This window comes from Antechinus flavipes, chromosome 5, assembly GCF_016432865.1.
Source record: "Antechinus flavipes isolate AdamAnt ecotype Samford, QLD, Australia chromosome 5, AdamAnt_v2, whole genome shotgun sequence".
NCBI lineage: Eukaryota > Metazoa > Chordata > Mammalia > Dasyuromorphia > Dasyuridae > Antechinus > Antechinus flavipes.
The window spans coordinates 114840676-114859979 of NC_067402.1; the positions used below are offsets into that span (position 1 = coordinate 114840676).

Genomic DNA, 19304 nt, shown 5'->3' on the forward strand with positions numbered 1-19304 from the left:
ACATTGGCATCATGAAGTAGGGAAGCAGCTTTCATTATGTTAGGTAGATTCTGTGCAACTTGAATGAATCTTAATAGAAGAATAGGAGGATGGGGAGAAAGAGTGCTCTTATCCCAAAAGGTCACAGAGCCACATATGTTCTTTCTGCTTAATGTTGCCTTGCTGTAGATCTGCCACACCAGGACAGCTGAGGATCTGTGAACTTGTCAGCTTGGAATTTACCAGAGCAAAATGAAGAACCTCCTTCCTTTTAAACTCTATTTTCTAGCATAGATAAGCACCCTGTTCCTTATACATGGAAAGGGCCTTCCCTTTGTATATAAATTTCCATGTATCAAATTCTCTTTGACTTTTAAAATCTTTTCTGTTGATCATTATTGATCACAAAATAGAAAATTTTGATTATATCAAGTTAAAAAGCTTTTATACAAACAAAACTAATGCAGACAGGATTAGAAGGGAAGCAATAAACTGGGAAAACATTTTTACAGACAAAGGCAGAATGAAACCTGATAAAGGTCTTATTTACAAAATATAGAGAGAATTGACTCAAATTTATAAGAAATCAAGCCATTCTCCAGTTGATAAATGGTCAAAGGATATGAACAGACAATTTTCAGATGAAGAAATTGAAACTATTTCAAGTCATATGAAGAGGTGTTCCAAATCATTATTGATCAGAAAAATACAAATTAAGACAACTACATGCCTCTCAGATTGGCTAAGATGACAGGAAAAGATAATGACAAATGTTGGAGGGATGTGGGAAAACTGGGACACTGATGCATTGTTGGTGGAGTTGTGAACAGATCCAACCATTCTGGAGAGCAATTTGGAACTATATTCAAAAAGTTGTCAAACTGTGCGTACCCTTTGACCCAGCAGTGTTTCTATTGAGCCTATATTCCAAAGAGATATTTAAAAAGGGAAAGGGACCTGTATGTGCAAAAACGTTTGTGGCAGCCCGGTTTGTAGTGCTTAGAAACTGAAAACTGAGTGGGTGTCCGTCAATTGGAGAATGACTTGAGTAAATTGTGGTATATGACTGTTATGGAATATTATTGTTCTATAAGAAATGACCAGCAGGATGAATACAGAGAGGCTTGGAGAGACTTACATGAACTGATGCTTAGTGAAATGAGCAGAACCAGGAGATCATTATACACTTCAACAACAATACTGTATGAGGATGTATTCTGATGGAAGTGGCTCTCTTCAACAATGAGAGGATCCAAATAAGTTCTAATTGATCAGTAATGAACAGAACCAGCTATACCCAGGGAAAGAATACTGGGAAATGAGTGTGGACCACAATATAGCATTTCCACTTTATGTTATTGTTTGCTTGTATTTTTGTTTTTCTTCCCAGGTCTTTCTAAATCCGAATTTTCTTGTGCAGCAAGACAACTGTATAAATATGTGTACATATATTATATTTAAATGTACTTTAACATATTTAACATGTATGGGACTACCTGCTATCTAAGGAAAGGGGTGGAGGGAAGGAGGTGAAAAGTTGGAGTAGAAGTTTTTGCAAAGGTCAATGTTGAAAAATTAATTTTGTCAATAAAAAGCTATAATAAAAAAAATCTTTTCTATCCTTCAAGGTTCAGCAGAAAGGTGCCAACCCCCCTTTTAAAAACTCAAGGGATTTCTTTAATGAAGCTTTTGTCTTTTCCTTATCATAGTCAGAAATGATCTTTTCTTGCATTCTTTTCAAATATTTGTACTATTTTTATGCTCTGAGGTGTGATTATGTATTAGAGTTATATACTTACTTTGTGATATAATATTAAAGAGAACTTGTCATTTCAAAGCAAGGAGGCCCTGAGTTCAAGTCCCATCTTTTTCAAGTCCTATCTCTTAGGTATATTGGCTATGTGACTCTGGACAAGTCACGTAATCTTTCAGTGTTCCTGGCAACTTTTTAATCTATAAATTGCTGATAAAGTGCCAGCTTTTGTTGGTAGAGGGAATTCACTATGCCAGTTCTGTTCTGTAGTGTTCCTTATATGCATCATATTTCTTGATACCAAGTTGGTTAAACTCTTTGAGGAGAGAGGCCATGACTTTGTTGTTTTTCTATCTTTTCTGGGGTCTGGAGCAGTTTTGTATATACTAGTTATTTGTAAATGATGATTGTTTATTGAAAATAAATAACTTATGAAGAAAGTAGGTTTGGGAGTAGACTTTTTACAGAAACCATGTATTCGAGAGATCTTTTATAGGAGGGGGGAAAAGGTACTTTCTAGAGAAGGGAGAAATATACTGGTGGTCTTTCATTAGATTATTGAGAATCATAAATTTAGTATTCACGGTTGTCAGTCAGTGTGAAGTCAATGGCTTTGTTCTGAGCCACATAAAGGAAAACAAAACACAAGGAACAAAATAATTTTCTTAGTCTAGGGTAAGGACACGGATAGTTTCAACAGGGAAATCGCTAGATATACCTCTCTCCTACTATTTTGATCCAGGAACTGCTTTACTTGAGCATGATAGGTACTTTGTTTGCTTCTTAAATTCTTATGTTTCTTTCTTTGCTCTCTAGGGACAGCCCTGGTCCTAGCCAGATTACCTTTAGAAAAAATTGCTGAATGCCTCAGTGAGCTGTGTGCAGTTCAAGTCATGGCATTGAAAAAGGTGAGTCTTTTCAGACATTGCAATTTTATATGCCTTCCTATTTTGTTGTTGAGAGAGTTTTGTTGTTAAGTTCCCAGACTTATGTTGGTGTGCTAATGGATCAAGATGAGGCGGCTCAGGTGAAGTAGAAAGTTCTCTGAATTTAAAATTCAAGTCCCAGGGCTACTGCTTACTAGCTGTAAAATCATGAGTGTTTAATGTTTAATATGGGTGAGTCTCAGTTTTCTTATCTGTAAAATGGAGGTGATATCTCATGGGATTATGGTGATAATTAAGTGGTGCAATGTTTAGAAAGTATTTTGTAGCAATAAATGTCACCCATTGTTATCATCTTGGAATAAAAAAGATGAAGGCCAAGACCCCCCTGATCTTCTGTTAAAGTCACTGAATATAATGATGTAGCAAATTTCTCAAGTCACATAATGCTCTTCTTTTTAATTTCCTTCTGGCTGGTAACATGCAAATGTTGAGGTCCTGTTAGCATTGATTTAGATTTACTATACTACATACTACAGGAAGATTAAAAAAAGAAAGCCTTGACAGAACTATTTCTCAGATAGTTTGTGATTTAGAAGGTGGACTTGGATATGGCATCAGCTAAGTTTTAACTTGTTTTTTCCTTAGCTGCTATCTCAAGAACCTAGCAATGGCATTTCCTCAGACCCCACCGTGTTCTTAGATCGCCTGGCAGTAATATTTAGGTAAGATGTGGGAAGGAATGTGGATGGGGCGCTAGACTGGCACCTATGACTTTAGGCAAGTGTTCTTTCTCATACTTCTATGGCTGTATTTGACTTTGCCTGTCCATTGTTTACCCTCTCTACCTGGAAAAGGAGAAGAATTAAGCTTGCAGCCTAAAAGTGAAGCATTTTATAAAGTGTTCCTCAAGATGAAAGGTAAATCCTAAAAATCATCCCTAGCTTATCCCTTTGTCAATAGATTCTTGTAAAATTATAAGTGATTGCTTGGACGCTATGGTGGACAGCATCAGAAAATAAGATCACTTCTAATGAGGCTCTTGGAATTGGAGCTCATTTCATCATAAGAACAAGAGAGGCAGCCTGAAAAACCCAATTGAGGGAGAGTGGAGACAGTAAGTCTGTAAGGGATTTGTACAGTTTTGTAAGTATTCCATGAGAACTGCATATCTTATGAAAATTATTGAAGCCTTAAGATTAGCAACAACTTGAAAGTAAATAGGGGGGGAGGGGACAGATTTAAAAAAAAAACTTCGATGAGGAGCCGAGCATGGTGACACATGCTGATAGTTCTGGCTTCTGGCAAGGCTGAAGCTAGTAGATCACTTGAGTGTGAGAGTTTTGAGCTGCAGAACGGCCAGAGTTAAGCTCCTCCAGGTAGAGGACCATCAACCTGCCCACATCAAAAAATGGAGCAGGGCATAGCTTTTACTGTGCCATTAGTGTTGGAGTCACCCATCCCTGTGGATGGTTGTTATGCTTTTTAGTCTGCACAAAACAGAATGACCCAGGCTTCCCATCAAAAAGTAAAGCAATAGCTAAAGTGGGGGAGTTACACTTTTTTTAAAACTGATTTTTAATAAGAAAAAAATTATTCTCAGTGGATTATTAGCATTTTGATTTTATTCATTAGTTAGGAGGTACTTTAATAAGTATTATTCTCTGTGGCCTGTTAAATTGCAACCTTGTGTTAGTCTGGTTTAAGGAAAATCATTAACAGGTGGACATTTCTAACTTGAAGGTAAAAGGGCTTGGGCATACTCTTTGCTTTTGTTATTGTTGTTACTTTAAAGTGAAAGATTATTTTCCTCAAAGATTATTAGAGGATTGAAACTTTGATGTATGTACAAAGTTTATTTACTACTTGCCTCTTTTCAAATTATTGAAGAGTGGAATTTGAAAGAATAATTCAATGTCCTTTTCTTGAGATTTATCTTTGGCTTGATACCATTTGATTTCAGATTTCTTCAAATCTTTTGATGATGGAAATGAAGTCACATTTGTTTTCTTAGAGTGGGCTCAGTCATCATATCAATGTTTTGATTACTCATCTGAGATTAAAGGGAAGAAATTCAAAATGTTTGTAGCAGATTGCTTCCCAAGAACTAGAGAAATCTTATCCAGAGCTAGACTGGTCACCAAGACTTGCTAGTTTTTAGGGGCTTGGGAGAGTATTAGAATCAGTAGTATGCTGAAGTTAGCTTAAACCTATCAACTATCAAATTTTCAGTTGGAGCATTTACATCCCAGAAATCTTGTGAATCCTACAAATCAAGTCTTAAATTATTGCTTTGTTGATTATCTAGATTTAGGAAAATGGAGAAAATGTTAATAATACAGATTTAACTTTAAAATGTATCTTGTACATTTCTTCCTGTTCTTCATCCCCTCCCCCCCAAGCCAATCATTAAACATTTATCAGCACATCCCTGGAATGGCTGTTTCATTATCGGGAGGATAGTTTCAGTTAATTTGGAAGGTGGATTTCAGGGAAGCATAATGAATGAGATTAATGTTTCAGCTTTCTTATTGGTGGGAATTGTAGACAACACTGCATAAGGAGGTTTGGGGCTATTCTCCCAGAAAAGCTGCTCCTTCTTCATTACTTTGGGTCATTGTCTCTTCCCAGGCACACCAATCCTATTGTAGAAAATGGACAGACTCATCCGTGCCAAAAAGTCATACAAGAAGTAAGTGCTGGTATGGATCTGAGTATCTAGGTTTCCTTCATCTTTCTTTACTGAGGTTCAGGTAATTGAAATGTGATCTCTGATAGATCTGTTCTTTCAAAATAGATTGAATATCGATAAAAAGGGAGATGAGAATACCATCAGAGTAGATACTGTATACATTTCTTAGAACAGAGGCTGAAGGTTAAAAAAAAAAAAAAGGTAAAAAAAATTCAAAAGAAAAGTTGAAATACATTAATTTGTGTGGTCTCCAGGGCAAGCTATCTCTTCTGGAACCCTGAATTCTCCTATCTATGTTATTGATAGCTGAATTCTTTTGAGAAAGCCACTTAATATCCCTTAGATCAGTTTGTCAATTCTAATGTACTAGCCTCCCTGTCTCAATGAACCTGTAGTTCAGTAGGCATTATGTATATGCTAAATATTTTTTTACTGGTCTTTACTGTGTTTAGAGAATTAGTGTGGATTCTTTTTTCCATAAAACAGTACTTTTGTCTAAGTTCTTTCGCTTTCTTGACGTTATCTTTTCCTTAAGAAGTATGTTCTTCACAACTGCTTGCATTTTTGTTTTTCTTCCTGGGTTATTTATACCTTCTGAATCTAATTCTCCCTGTGCAACAAGAGAACTGTTCGGTTCTGCGCACATATATTGTATCTAGGATATACTGTAACCTATTTAACATGTATAGGACTACTTGCCATCTCGGGGAGGGGGTGGCGGGAGGGAGGGGAAAAATCGGAACAGAAGTGAGTGCAAGGGATAATGTTGTAAAAAATTACCCAGGCATGAGTTCTGTCAATATGTTAAAAAAAAATAGAAAAAAGAAAAACTAACCGGGCTATTTTGGAAGGAGAAAATAAATGTTTGCATTTTTATCAAAAAAAAAAAAAAAAAAAAAGTATGTTCTTTAATTCAGGGAATCCAGAGGACAGGATAGGACAGGACAGTATATGATCAGTCACAATCACTGTTAGTCGGCACTGCTATTTCATTTAAGATGATTGCATCTCAGTGTGGCTGATTTGATCTCTTAATATTAATGTTATTGTAGTATCTCAAGACCCCTGTCAGAGCCCTTTTATCAGATAAATCAGTGTCATTTTGGATGGGCCTCTTTAGCTCCTTACTGCTGGCTCTTTATCTCATTCTTCTCTTCCTTTCTGGCTCAGATTTGGCCGGTTTTGTCAGAAACTCTGAACAAACACCGAGCTGATAACCGGATTGTGGAACGATGTTGCAGATGTCTACGTTTTGCTGTTCGATGTGTCGGTAAAGGATCAGCAGCCCTCCTGCAGCCCCTGGTTACACAGGTGAGTCTTTAGGAAACCATGGTCTGAGTAGAGGAAAAGGTTGGATTCAATGACTAGAGGTTGATAGCTGTGCTGTCCTGGGTAAGTCATCCTCTCTGCTTGGACTTTAATTCCTCATTGGGTGTATATGTTTGGTAGTAAAGACAGAAGAGGTAAATAAAGTGGGTTATCTAAAATCCCTACTCTCAACATTATGACAAAAAGTGAGAAAACTATCATGTGAATTTCATGGTAATTTTTTTGATGACCTAAAAGGATGGTACTTGATAAATGCATTTTGACTGATTGACAAAATGGAAAGCTAGTGTTTCATTTGCTGTTACAAACAGATATAAAGATGCTTTAAATTTTTTCCTGGTAATTTGAAAAAAAAAATTGATGGTTTTTGTTATTAATATCACTTGTTTCTGAATATATCCTTTCTATCTCAAAGCTACCCCTTATGAAAAAGATTATAAAAAGAAAAGGTAGTTTAACAAAATCAGCAAACACATCCACTATTTCTAATAGTATATACAATATTTCACATTGTTTGTAGTCATTACATATACAGTTTCCATAGTTCTGCTAACTTCCCTTTGCATCAGTTCATAGAAATCTTCCCAAGTGTTTCTGAGTTATTCATATTCTGTCTTTTTTTAATGGTACAGTGATATTCCATTATATTCTTGTATCACCATTTTTCACCTCCTTACTTAACTTTGTTTTCTAGTTCTTGCTACCACAGAAAGTACTCCTGTGAATAATTTGGTATACATATACCTGGACATGTAGACAACTCTTTTTTCCTTTGTTTTGTGTCTTTGTCTTCCAGACTAAATGGACCACTTCACAACTCAATCAAGAGTATAACTGTCTAATTGTGTGCCTATCTTTCTGTACCCCTCTCACATTGACAATTTCCATTTTTGTCACCTTTGCCAGTTTGCTCATTGTATGAAATCTCAGAGTTGTTTTGATTTGTATTTAGTTATTAATAATTGGGAGCGATCAATCATATAGTTAAGAATTTTCAGTCATTCTGAGGACTATTGGTTTGTATCATTTGACCACTTATTCATTGGGAAATGGCCTTTGGTCTTTTATATTTTTGTCAATTTCCTATATATCTTGGATATCAGTTCTTTATTTTAAAATATTTGATGCTGTGGAGAAGGAAGGAACTTGTGGCCAAAAAAAGAGTTCATTATTGAACACAAAATAGATAATTTTATATTCAAAGTTTCTGATAAAGGCCTAATTTCTAAAATATATAGAGAGAATTGACTCAAATTTATAAGAATTCAAGCCATTCTCCAATTGATAAATGGTCAAAGAATTTGAACAGACAATTTTCAGATGAAGAAATTAAAATCATTTCTAGTCATATTAAAAGGTACTCTAAATTACTGTTGGTCAGAGAAATGAAAATTAAGACAATTCTGAGGCACTACTACATATCTTGAAAATTGGCTAAGATGACAACATTAATGACAAATGTTGGAGGGAATGTGGGAAAACTGGGACACTGATGCATTCTTGTTGGAACTGTGAACAGATCCAACCATTCTGGAGAACAATTTGGAATTATACCCAAGGGGCTATCAAACTGATCCAGCAGTGTTTTTACTGAGCCTATATCCCACAGAGGTCTTAAAGGAGGGAAAGGGACCCACATGGGCAAAAATGTTTGTGGCAGCCCTTTTTGTAGTGGCTAGAAACTGGAAACTGAGTGGATGCCCATCAGTTGGAGAATGGCTGAGTAAGTTATGGTACATGAATGCTATGGAATATTATTATTCTATAAAAAACAATTAGCAGGATGATTTCAGAGACTTACATGAATTGATGTTAAGTGAAATAGAGCAGAACCAGGAGATCATTATATACAGCAACAACAAGATTATATGATGATCAATTCTGATAGCTATGCTTCTTTTCGGCAGTGAGGTGATTCAGGCCAGTTCCAATAGACTTGTAATGGAGAGAGCCATCTGCATCCAGAAAGAGGACTGGGAACTGAGTGTAGATCATACAGCATTTTCACTCTTTTTGTTGTTGTTTGCTTGCATTTTGTTTTCTTTCTCATTTTTTATTCCTTTTTGGTTTGATTTTTCTTGTGCAGCAAGATAATTGTATGAATATGTATGCATGTATTGGATTTAACATGTTTTTACCATGTTTAACATATATTGGATTATTTGCCATCTAGGAGAGGGGGTAGTGGGTAGGGGGCAGAAATTGGAACACAAGATTTTGCAAGGGTTAATATTGAAAAATTACCCATGCATATGTTTTGAAAATTAAAAAAAACCTTTAATTTTTAAAAAATGTATAATTGTTAGGGTTTTTTTCTCCCTACGTAATTAGTCAAAAAGCATTTAGTGTAAGTACCATACTTATGTAGAGTGTTCAACCTATGGACTGTTCTATTTTTTGACCAGTAAAACCAAACAATTTGAACAATTGTTATTTTTCTCACAAACAGAAAATTTTGAGAATTTGAGTTTATAAAAGTATTGTTCCACCTTTTTGAAGAAGCTTCTCTATGAACTTGGCTTTTTCAAGGCCTTTAAGAGAATAAACCAGGCTATGTATGTCTGTTGCTTCTGTAGAGTGCAAGGACTTGCTGACTTTAGCTGACTACTGCTTTTCCTTGAACAGATGGTGAATGTGTACCAGGTGCATCAACACTCTTGTTTCTTATACCTTGGTAGTATCCTGGTGGATGAGTATGGGATGGAAGAGGGTTGTCGCCAGGGCCTGCTAGACATGTTACAGGTAGGTTCAATTTTAGTACTAGTGCTGCCTACTGAGCCTGGAAAGCCTTAAGAAACTGGCCACGAATGTGATATGATATTTATGTTCTTCATCAATTTTCCAATTGTATCACTTCTTATGATATTGTTATTAGGCATGTTGATTTCCAAATATGATTGAGTTAATTTTTAAGTCTGTAGAATTTTCTTTTTTTTTCTTGGAAGGTGGAATGTTTAGGAGAGGATATGTTTATAATAGGCATAATAGGCACTGCCTTCTGATTTAGACTTTCCAAAAAATATTATATTTGAGCATGCTTCATTTGGTTGAAAGATTGGCCTTCTTTTGAATTCCCTGAGATAGTCAGCTTAATTAGTAACTGGAAAGGCTAGTTAAGATACAGAAGAGGTACCAAGATCTGTAGCCAGTAATGGATAAAGAAAAAAGTATCTGAGATGTTCTTTGGTTTATTCTTTGCAATGACAGGATATAGCAACAAGTAATTCAAAAGGGCTTAACAATATCATTCCCAGTTTTCCTGAGATAGCTTTTAATTTGAAATTGAAGTTACTTCATTTTTATGATAATCTTATTCATGTGTAATAAGCTCTTTTAATGGTTTGGATTCTTTACAATATAATTTATGTCTAAAGACAATCAAATAACTTGGAGCTTAACATGTTTTGAGTTTTGATTTCTTAGTTTTGTTTACTTTGGTTTTTTTTTTTTTTTGCTGTCATTATCATTCACTCAACCAAAATCAATTTTGTCCTCCTTTCTAATTGAAAAGTGTAATGTAATTTTCAGGTTGTCTGTGTCATTTCATTCCTTTTTCTTCTACTTGTTTTTTCCTTCCCTTTCTACTTTCCTACTTTTCTTATCCCTTTTATCTTTTTCTGCCATTTTTCTTTTACTTTCCATTTCTCAGTCATATATTCCATGTCTGTCACCATCTGGACCTGTTTCTGCTATGTTGACTAGAGATTTAATAAGTCTTAACAGTTATTGAATGGTCAAATCCAGTGCCTCTTTCTCAGTATTCATTCTCCTTGATCTCACTGTTGCATTTGAAACCATTGCCCAGACTCCTCTCTTCAATATTCTGTTCTTTCTGGATTTTCCTGACACCTCTCTTGAGTTTCCTTTCAGCTGCCTTACTTCTCCTTTATTAGGTCATTATTCATGTCCTACCTCCTAACTGTAGATGAACTGCAAGGCTCTTTCCTTTTTCTTAATGATTTCACCAGTTCCCACAGGTTTATTTATTATCTCTATGCCAATGACTTCCAGATCTATAAATCAAATCCTGGACTTTCTTTTGAGTTTTAATTTTGTATTATTCACTACCTATTGGTCATTTCCAACTGCCATTGATATCTCCAAACTCAGCATTTCTTTCCAGGTTGCCCTCAAACCTACCTATCTTTTCCACTCCTGCAAATGTCAAGGATGTGATCCTGTTCATTCAGATTTGCCCCCTCAGTCTCGTCTTTACTTTCCCTCATCAAAATGTCCTGTCAATGACCAAGTTTTGTCACTTCTACCTCCACAAGGTCTTTCGTATGTGTCCCCTTTTCTGTAGTCACATGCCTGCCATCTTAGAAGCCTAACTGCATTTTCAGACTAATTATGTGTTTTGAGCCCTATCATATGTGCTATTCCTGCCAAATGTTCTTACTTGATACTTCCTCTAAACATTCACTATCCTTTCTTTCTCCTAGAAGCCTTAGTTTCCTTTAAAGTTTGCCTGTAGTGGTCCTGATCTGAAGTGCTAGTGCTGCCCCAAAAGTTAGGATGAGTTACTTTGTATATATTTTGTATTTATATAATCTGTTTATCTGTTGTGTATCTTTTCTCCACTCCCCATTTCACTCCCATCCCAAGCCCACAAAAGTCTTAAGCTTTTTGAGGACAAGGTCTGTTTCTTTTTTGTCTTTGTATCTTCAGCTTCTCACAGGTGTCTGTCACAATGTGGGCACTTAATAAATGTGTGTTAATGCATTGACCTTTATTGTGGTTGTTTTCTCCTTTGGTATGTGGGTGAGGTGGGGATTGTGGCTTAGACCTGTCCTTTTCATGATATAAGGAAATTTGTTGTTATGAAGCTCCTGCTTCCAGTGTACATCAACAATTTGTTATGAAACTTTTACAGTTTTAGAGAATATCCTAGGACCCTTGACCGGGATCACACAAGATAATACGTACCAAAGGTGGGATTTTTCAACTCTGACAATCAGCTCTCTAATCTCTACTTCATGTTGCTTATTTATAGAAAGCCACTGGTAAAAGATCTGCTTTTCTCTTTAGGCACTATGCATCCCTACTTTCCAGCTCCTAGAACAGCAAAATGGCCTTCAGAACCACCCTGATACTGTGGATGATCTGTTCAGACTAGCTACCAGGTAACTCTGACAAAACCGTTTTTCTTGTTGCTATGTATTAGCCATTGTCTAGTTTTGTTGATCAGCTCATTTGCTTGCTCTCAAATCTCCAGTAGGAAGGGTAGGAGAAAATTATGAGATTTCTTTCTTTAGTCATTTACCCTTAGATTGAGTATTGAACATTTTACCTTTCTCTATTTCCTCAAAACAGGTTATTAGAATATGATTCATTCAGGTGATGTGTGGATTTGTCATATGAATGTTCTGGGTCAAATTTTTTAATTTAAACTAGAAGAGATTGTTTTTTAAAAGTCTTTTCTGACTGATTTACTTAAGCTTTTCTGCCTTGGTTTGTTAAGCAATAGCACCTTAATTGGAGATTGACATTGTGATGTAGGCTGCTAGGAAGAAGCCTTTTTTAATTAAAGACTCAAGAGTAATTGGTCTTCTGAAATTTTCTTCTCATCTTCTAAAATCAGTTTTGATTCAAAGAAAAACTCAGAACATGGGCTTTAATATACTCTAAATACATATATATAACTAGGTGATTTGAATATGAAGTATTACATTTATCATCATGGGATTTAATCTTGGTATCTTCATTAAAAAGCATTTATCTTTTAGATGACTAGTTCTCCATATATTTCAACTTAGATGTCCCAGTGGCAAAACTCAAACTCAGCATGATTAAAACATTCCCTTAAAATGTATCCCTCTTCCAAACTCTGCTATTTTTATTGAAAGTCTCCCTTTTCTTCCAGTCTCCCAGGCTCATAATCTCAGTGGTATTCTTTCCTCCTCACGCTGCCTCACCTCATGTATCCTTTCAGTTGCCAAATCTTAACCATTTCTATATCTATAACATCTCATAACTATTTCCTCCTCTCTATCCATATAGCTAGTACCTCATCACCTCTTGCCTAGGTTATTGCTGTGGTTTTGTAATTGTTCTTCCCATCTCACATCTTTCCTTCCACACTGCTATGAAAGTGATATTTTTTAAGTGTAGATCTTATCATGTCACTTTGCTCCTCATTAAACTCCAGTGTTAGATAGCCTCTAGGATAAAATATAAACAATTTACCTTTTATATCTCTTTTCCTGGCCCCATCCTATCTTTCTAGCCTTATTGTCTATCCTTTTCCTCTGTATCCACATGCTGCAATCCAGTCAAAGTATCCTTATTCTTATTCCTTGCTAATGGTATGCCATTGCACGGAACTGTTTCCCTTTTGCTTTGCCTTTTTTTTAATCTCTTCATTCCTCTCAAGCCACTTTGAATTTAGTTTCTTTGTATTTATTGATATTTGTTCTATAGAAACTTGCAGATGAACTTGTCTCCCTCATTCGAATTAAAACACTTTTAAAATTCAGATTATCTCATTATTTATGTTTACATCCCTATTGCCTAAGGATTGTATTGCCTACCACAGTATTTGAAACATAGTAGGTGCTTGATAAACATTTATTAATTAATTGATATTATAAAAGGGAAGGGAAGAAAATGAGCACATGCCAGGCACTGTGCTAAGCACATTATAGGTACCTATTGCTCAGACCTCATAAGGTCTGAGTTAGGTGCTTTCATTATCCCAGTTTTCTAGTTGAGGAAACTGAAGCAAATGAACGATAAATGATTTGTCCAGCTGTGACGTGTCTGAGATCAGATTTGAATTCAGGTCTTCCTGACTCCTGGTGGTAAACAGTACCGCTAGCCGTCTAAGTCAAACTCTTTGAACAGTTTAATGATTTTTCTTGAATAATTACACATTGTTTTCCAGAATGGTTGGACTATAATCCACATCTCCACCAACTGTATATTAGTATTGTGTGCATCAAATCTACAGATGACACAAAGCTCAAAGGCATAGCTAGCTTGTTGGATGAAAGACTCAGGATCCCAGAAATATCAACAAGCTGGAATGCTAGTAAGTGTCTGAGGCAGGATTTGAATTCACATCTTCTTGACTCTAGGCCCAGTACACCATCTAATTTTATGATAAGTCCATGGTCTTTCAGTAGATTGGTCAACAGTCTAAAGTGTGTGAGTCCCTTTTGTATATAGAATTTGTGTCTGTATCTCACTTCTCTTTCCATTGACAGGTTTATCCAACGTAGTCCTGTTACCTTGTTGAGGAGCCAAGTGGTTATCCCCATCTTACAGTGGGCCATTGCCTCAACCACCCTTGACCACCGGGATGCTAATTGCAGTGTCATGAAGTTCCTACGAGACCTCATCCATACAGGAGTAGCCAATGATGTGAGTACCAGAAGTGCCATTATCTTTGCAGGATTTAAAAGCCCTCATTTTGAACTGATTGTAGGAGTGCCATCCATGGTCTCCTGTGTGATTCTTTGCTTTTAGAGCATCAGTATACCCACTAATGAGGAGTGATAGATTCCATATTAAATTAGTCATCAAATAATTTATTAAGGATCAGTTATTAAAAGGTACTTTGTTACCTTTTCAGGAAGTCTAAGATGCTTCCTACATTTAAGTAGCTTGTAGCCTAGCTGAATGTAGAAAGGAATCCCCAGAAATCCATGGAATATTAAATAGCAATATACAATATGTTCTTAGAACAAATGAGTTGTATACCCAGTAAGAGCTTCGCTTGAATAAGAAGGAGCGAATACTTGAGTCAGGAATGGCTTCCTGATGATAGGGATACTTCCTTTGTGCCATGTAATGGGCACCATATGGATGAGTAAAGAAGAGAGGGAAAAAACCCTTTAGTTTGGAAGTGTGAATAAAGGTTCTTGGTCACAAAATTGGGGGAGGAAAAAATGAAGTAGAACAGTTTGACTAGAGTAAAAATATTACATTGGAGAATGGTAAACACTAGAAGGAGAAGACATGGACATATTATTGGGCAATAAGAAAGCTTAGTAGACAAGGAAAGATTGAAAATAATTGAGATTATAGGAAGGATAGAGAAATAAGATACAAAGCTGAAAAAGTAAGATTATGGAAATTATATAGTCCAATCTTATAGTACAGATGAAGAAACTGAAGTCAAGTTAGGTTTAGTTAATAAACTCTCTCAAAATAAAAACAATTGAGATTTGAACCCAGGTCTTTTTGCATACAAATCCCATTCTCTTTCCATTTTGTCATAATGCTTTTGGTCACTGCTAAGTTTATAAGAATGGCATAATAATCAAAAGGAAATACTTGATCCCATACTTGAAATATACCATTGACATTTGCGTGAAAAGACAAAAAAAAAGACTTACATTCAGAAGTTATTTGCATCATGGGGATAATTAAAATTGAGAGTAAATGAGCTCTCTGAACAGTATAGAGAGGGAAAAGGACATAAATCTGAACTCTGGATAATTTACACAATGAGAAATCAGGAAGAAGAAAAGGAGAAAAGAGGAGCAATAATTTGAGAGGATTAACAGTGTATGATAATATTGCTGAGAGTAGAGATAATTTCAGGGAGGAAAAAGATAGAGACATTAAAGAAAAAGAAGACTGAGTAACTATCTTAGGATGTGATGGATAAGAGATCTTTGATTTTTTTTTTTTTTTTTTTGGCTGAGGCATTTGGGGTTAAGTGACTTGCTCAGGGCCACACAGCTAGGAATTGTTAAGTGTTTTGAACAGATTGGAACTCAGGTCCTCCTGACTTCAGGGCTGGTGCTCTATCCATCGCGATACCTAGCTGCCCCTTTGGTGATTCATTTTTTTGAGAAGGGAGTTTCAGTATAGTGGTGGGGACAAAAGTCAGATTGCAAGTGATTTAGAGATGGGAAGCAAATTAAGGGCACTGATTGTGGACTACTTCAGAAAGTTTGAAAGGGAAAGGAAGAAGAGATGTAGAAGTAGAACTGAAGTGATTTTTCCCATTTAAAAAGAGGGTAGATCTGTGGGGTTGGTAGCTAGAGGGAAAGGAGGCAATAGCTGTGGAGTAGGTTAGAAGCATGATTACCCTATTTTGACACAAAGTGAGGGTGACTTTGTTCATAATCACATTTTTCATAAGTATCAATCATAGGATTTCCATCTAAGCAATCCATATCTGATACCTAATTTAGCATTTTTTCCCACTATCCCTAAAATATTAAGGAAGGTCGTCTTCGGTAATACTTGTTGGAATGTGGGAAAGGAAAATAAGAATTGAGTAAGGACTTTGGATTTGTTGCTGAATACATCACTGATAATTACTGAGAGTGCAAATAAGAAAGGCATGAAAGATAGTAGTTGGTGTATTAATGGAAAGAGCACTAGGACATCAAATATCTCTGATAACCAAGATATATAAGCAATTAACACATATAAAAGACTGGGACAAGATCACAAAATGGCACACCAAGTGTGAAAGGATACAGACAATCCTTGGGATGTCTCTTTGCACTTAAAAATGTTTATTGAAATGAATTGACTTTTATAGATAAAAAGAAAGACAATTGCTATTGTTATTGTTGTTGTTGAGGTATTCATTTGTGTCCAACACTATCTGTTTCATCCTCTGCCATCCCTTTTTTTTCCTTTTACCCTCAATCTTTCTCAATATCAGTGTTTTTTTCCAATGAGTCCTGTCTTCTCATTATATGGCCAAAGTATTTAAACTACAGCTTAACGACTGCAAATTCTTAACCATATGATTGATTGCTCCAAATTACTAATAATTAGAGATAAGAATTCAAAACAACTCTGAGGTTTTGCACATCTAGTAAACTAGCAAAGATGACAAAAGATGTAATATAAGAGGTTTTGCAGAAAGACAGGCATGTTGACAGATGAATCTGTGAATTGGTCCATTCAGTCTGGAAAGAAGTTTGTACTTATGAAAAAACAAAAAAGAGAAAGTGTCTGTACCTTTTGATTTCCTAGTATAAGTAAAGCCCAAAAGCATCAGAAACAGGAAGAAAGGTCTGTCTGTCTGTCTCTCTCTCTCTACAATAGAATATTCATAGGAACACTTTAAGTGATAACAAACATCTGGAAACAATATAGGTACCCATAAATTTGGAAAATGGCTAAATAGTGATAATTGATACTTTGCCATAACAAAATGGACACAGTATAAATAAGTCAAAGACATATGGGAAGAAGCTCAAAGTAAAATTAATAGAACCATGAAATGTACGTAGTAACCACAAACGACATAAATGGAGAGAACAAAAAAATGATACTGAATCCTACGTAATAATTATAATGGGCAAGCATGGCCTCAGAGAAAAGTTGAGCATATGCATTTCTTTCCCTTCATTGCAGCAGGAAAGGAGTGTAATGGACTGGGTGTAGACATGGAATGTTGCATATACTGTCAGATAAAATTGGTGTGTTAATTGGTTTTGATGAATTGCTTTTCTCTTCTTCCCTCTGCCCTCATTTTTCTTTTTCTTTTCTTTTCTTTTCTTTTTTTTTTTTTTTTTTTTTTTTTGCTGAGATAATTGAGGTTAAGTGATTTGCCCAGGGTCAAGCAGCTAGTAAGTGTAAGTGTTCAGTGTCTGAGACCAGATTTGAATGCAAGTCCTCCTGACTTCAGGACAGGTGCTCTATCCACTGCATCACCTACCTTCCCCTCTTTCCCATTTTTCAATATGTAACTTGTAACAAAACCAACCAAGTGGGGAGGAATATATTTGAAAATGAAAGTGAGGTGACAGGAAAACAAAGGGTACCAAAATATATATATAATATATATATTTTTAAATAACTTTTTATTGATAGAACGCATGCCAGGGTAATTTTTTACAGCATTATCCCTTGCATTCACTTCTGTTCCGATTTTCCCCCTCCCTCCCTTCACCCCCTCCCCCAGATGGCAAGCAGTCCTTTATATGTTGAATAGGTTACAGTATATCCTAGATACAATATATGTGTGCAGAACCAAACAGTTTTCTTGTTGCACAGGAACCCGGGAATAAATAACCCGGGAAGAAAAACAAAAATGCAAGCAGTTTATATTCATTTCCAGTGTTCTTTCTTTGGGTGTAGCTGCTTCTGTACATCTTTGATCAGTTGAAATTGAATTAGCTCTCTTTGTCGAAGAGATCCACTTCCATCAGAATACATCCTCAAACAGTATCATTATTGAGGGATATAATGATCTCCTGGTTCTGCTCATTTCACTTAGCATCAGTTCATGTAAGTCTCACCAGTCCTCTCTGTATTCATCCTGCTGGTCATTCCTTACAGAACATAATATTCCATAACGTTCATATACCACAATTTACCCAGCCATTCTCCAATTGATGGGGGTCCATTCATTTTCCAGCTTCTAGCCACTACAAACAGGGCTGCCACAAACATTACCAAAAAATATTTTACAAAATTTTGAGTTCTAGGTTTAGAATCAGATAACCTAGATTTCCTTTTCTGTAAAATGAGAAGTTTGTTCTATAAGCCTTTCCCAGCTTTTAATCTAACATCCTAAATCCTGTGGAGCAAGCTCCTAATACAGATAAGAGGAGGTAGAACCAAATGTATGCTTAGCTTAGACCAGAAGAGACATACCTGTTCCTTGGAGAAAACAATGAAGGGAAGAAAGAAGGAGTGAAGATTTTTTTTTTTGAGGGAAGGGTGGAATGAGTATTTAGTCTTAGAAGAAATTGGTTCACTGGTTTCATATGTTTTCCTCCAGCATGAAGAAGACTTTGAAGTTCGGAAAGAGTTGATTGGACAAGTAATGAATCAGCTTGGACAACAACTTGTGAGCCAACTGCTACACACGTGTTGTTTCTGCCTACCCCCGTATACCCTTCCAGATGTAGCTGAAGTGCTCTGGGAGATCATGCAAGTCGACAGACCAGTAAGTACATTCTAAAAGGTTTAAACTCTATAATCCGTTTCAGACTCCTAGAAATTTTTTCAGCTTCGAAATCAACCATGTTTGGTAGGATTTGTAAGGATGTTTCTGAGTTTAATTTTGTGGGAATTCTGGGCTCTTAGGTTAGGTTCTGGGTATATATGTAATATAGCTATATATTACATATGGTGCTATGTACTTTATGTTAATATGTTATTATTTACATTGTATTTGGTTCTGCTGCTAAAAGGAGTTCATTGTTGGTGGAAAATGCCTGTATAATACCATTAACAAATTATTTACTAATTATTGAAGAAATGTTAATTTAAGTTGACAGAAGTAGTATTGCTGATACAGACCCATCCAAGGAACATGTGTGCATATATCTTCAGAAAGACAGCATGATGTTACACTCCATTATAATTTTTAGTTTTATGTGTAATTTTCAACCTTTTATAATTAGCTTCAAGAGTTTGATGTTTGCTTGAGTTGAAAGTTATGGTAGGTTTATATGGTCCCAGGTTATACGTATAAGGACAATTTGTAGTAATGAGCAGGCTGAAATAAAGTATGGAGTTGATTAAAGTCAAGGGACCTTATATTTTATTGAGTAAAAAATTGAACTGCAATATAACTTGTTTAATTTTTATTTGTTTTAATTTTCTAACTATGTCTGTGATTATACCTTAGCACAGTGCCTAGCACATATATTATTGATAATAATGTTGATTATTTGATAGGTATGTGATTCAGTCCTTGAAAGGTTCTAGTCTTTTGCCAGATGGGAAACTTCTGTAATCC

At 35.7% G+C, this 19304-nt stretch overlaps 1 protein-coding gene across 1 annotated transcript in view; it reads left to right on the forward strand.

The window, feature by feature from the left end:
* Positions 1-19304, forward strand: part of TNPO3 (transportin 3) — a 127071-nt gene that overhangs the window by 97707 nt on the left and 10060 nt on the right. Inside the window, exons 13-20 of the mRNA XM_051962960.1 lie at positions 2549-2640; positions 3265-3341; positions 5248-5308; positions 6479-6619; positions 9263-9379; positions 11666-11760; positions 13843-13999; positions 18339-18506. Coding sequence (XP_051818920.1) covers positions 2549-2640; positions 3265-3341; positions 5248-5308; positions 6479-6619; positions 9263-9379; positions 11666-11760; positions 13843-13999; positions 18339-18506 — 908 coding nt within the window. The remainder of the gene's footprint in view (positions 1-2548; positions 2641-3264; positions 3342-5247; positions 5309-6478; positions 6620-9262; positions 9380-11665; positions 11761-13842; positions 14000-18338; positions 18507-19304) is intronic.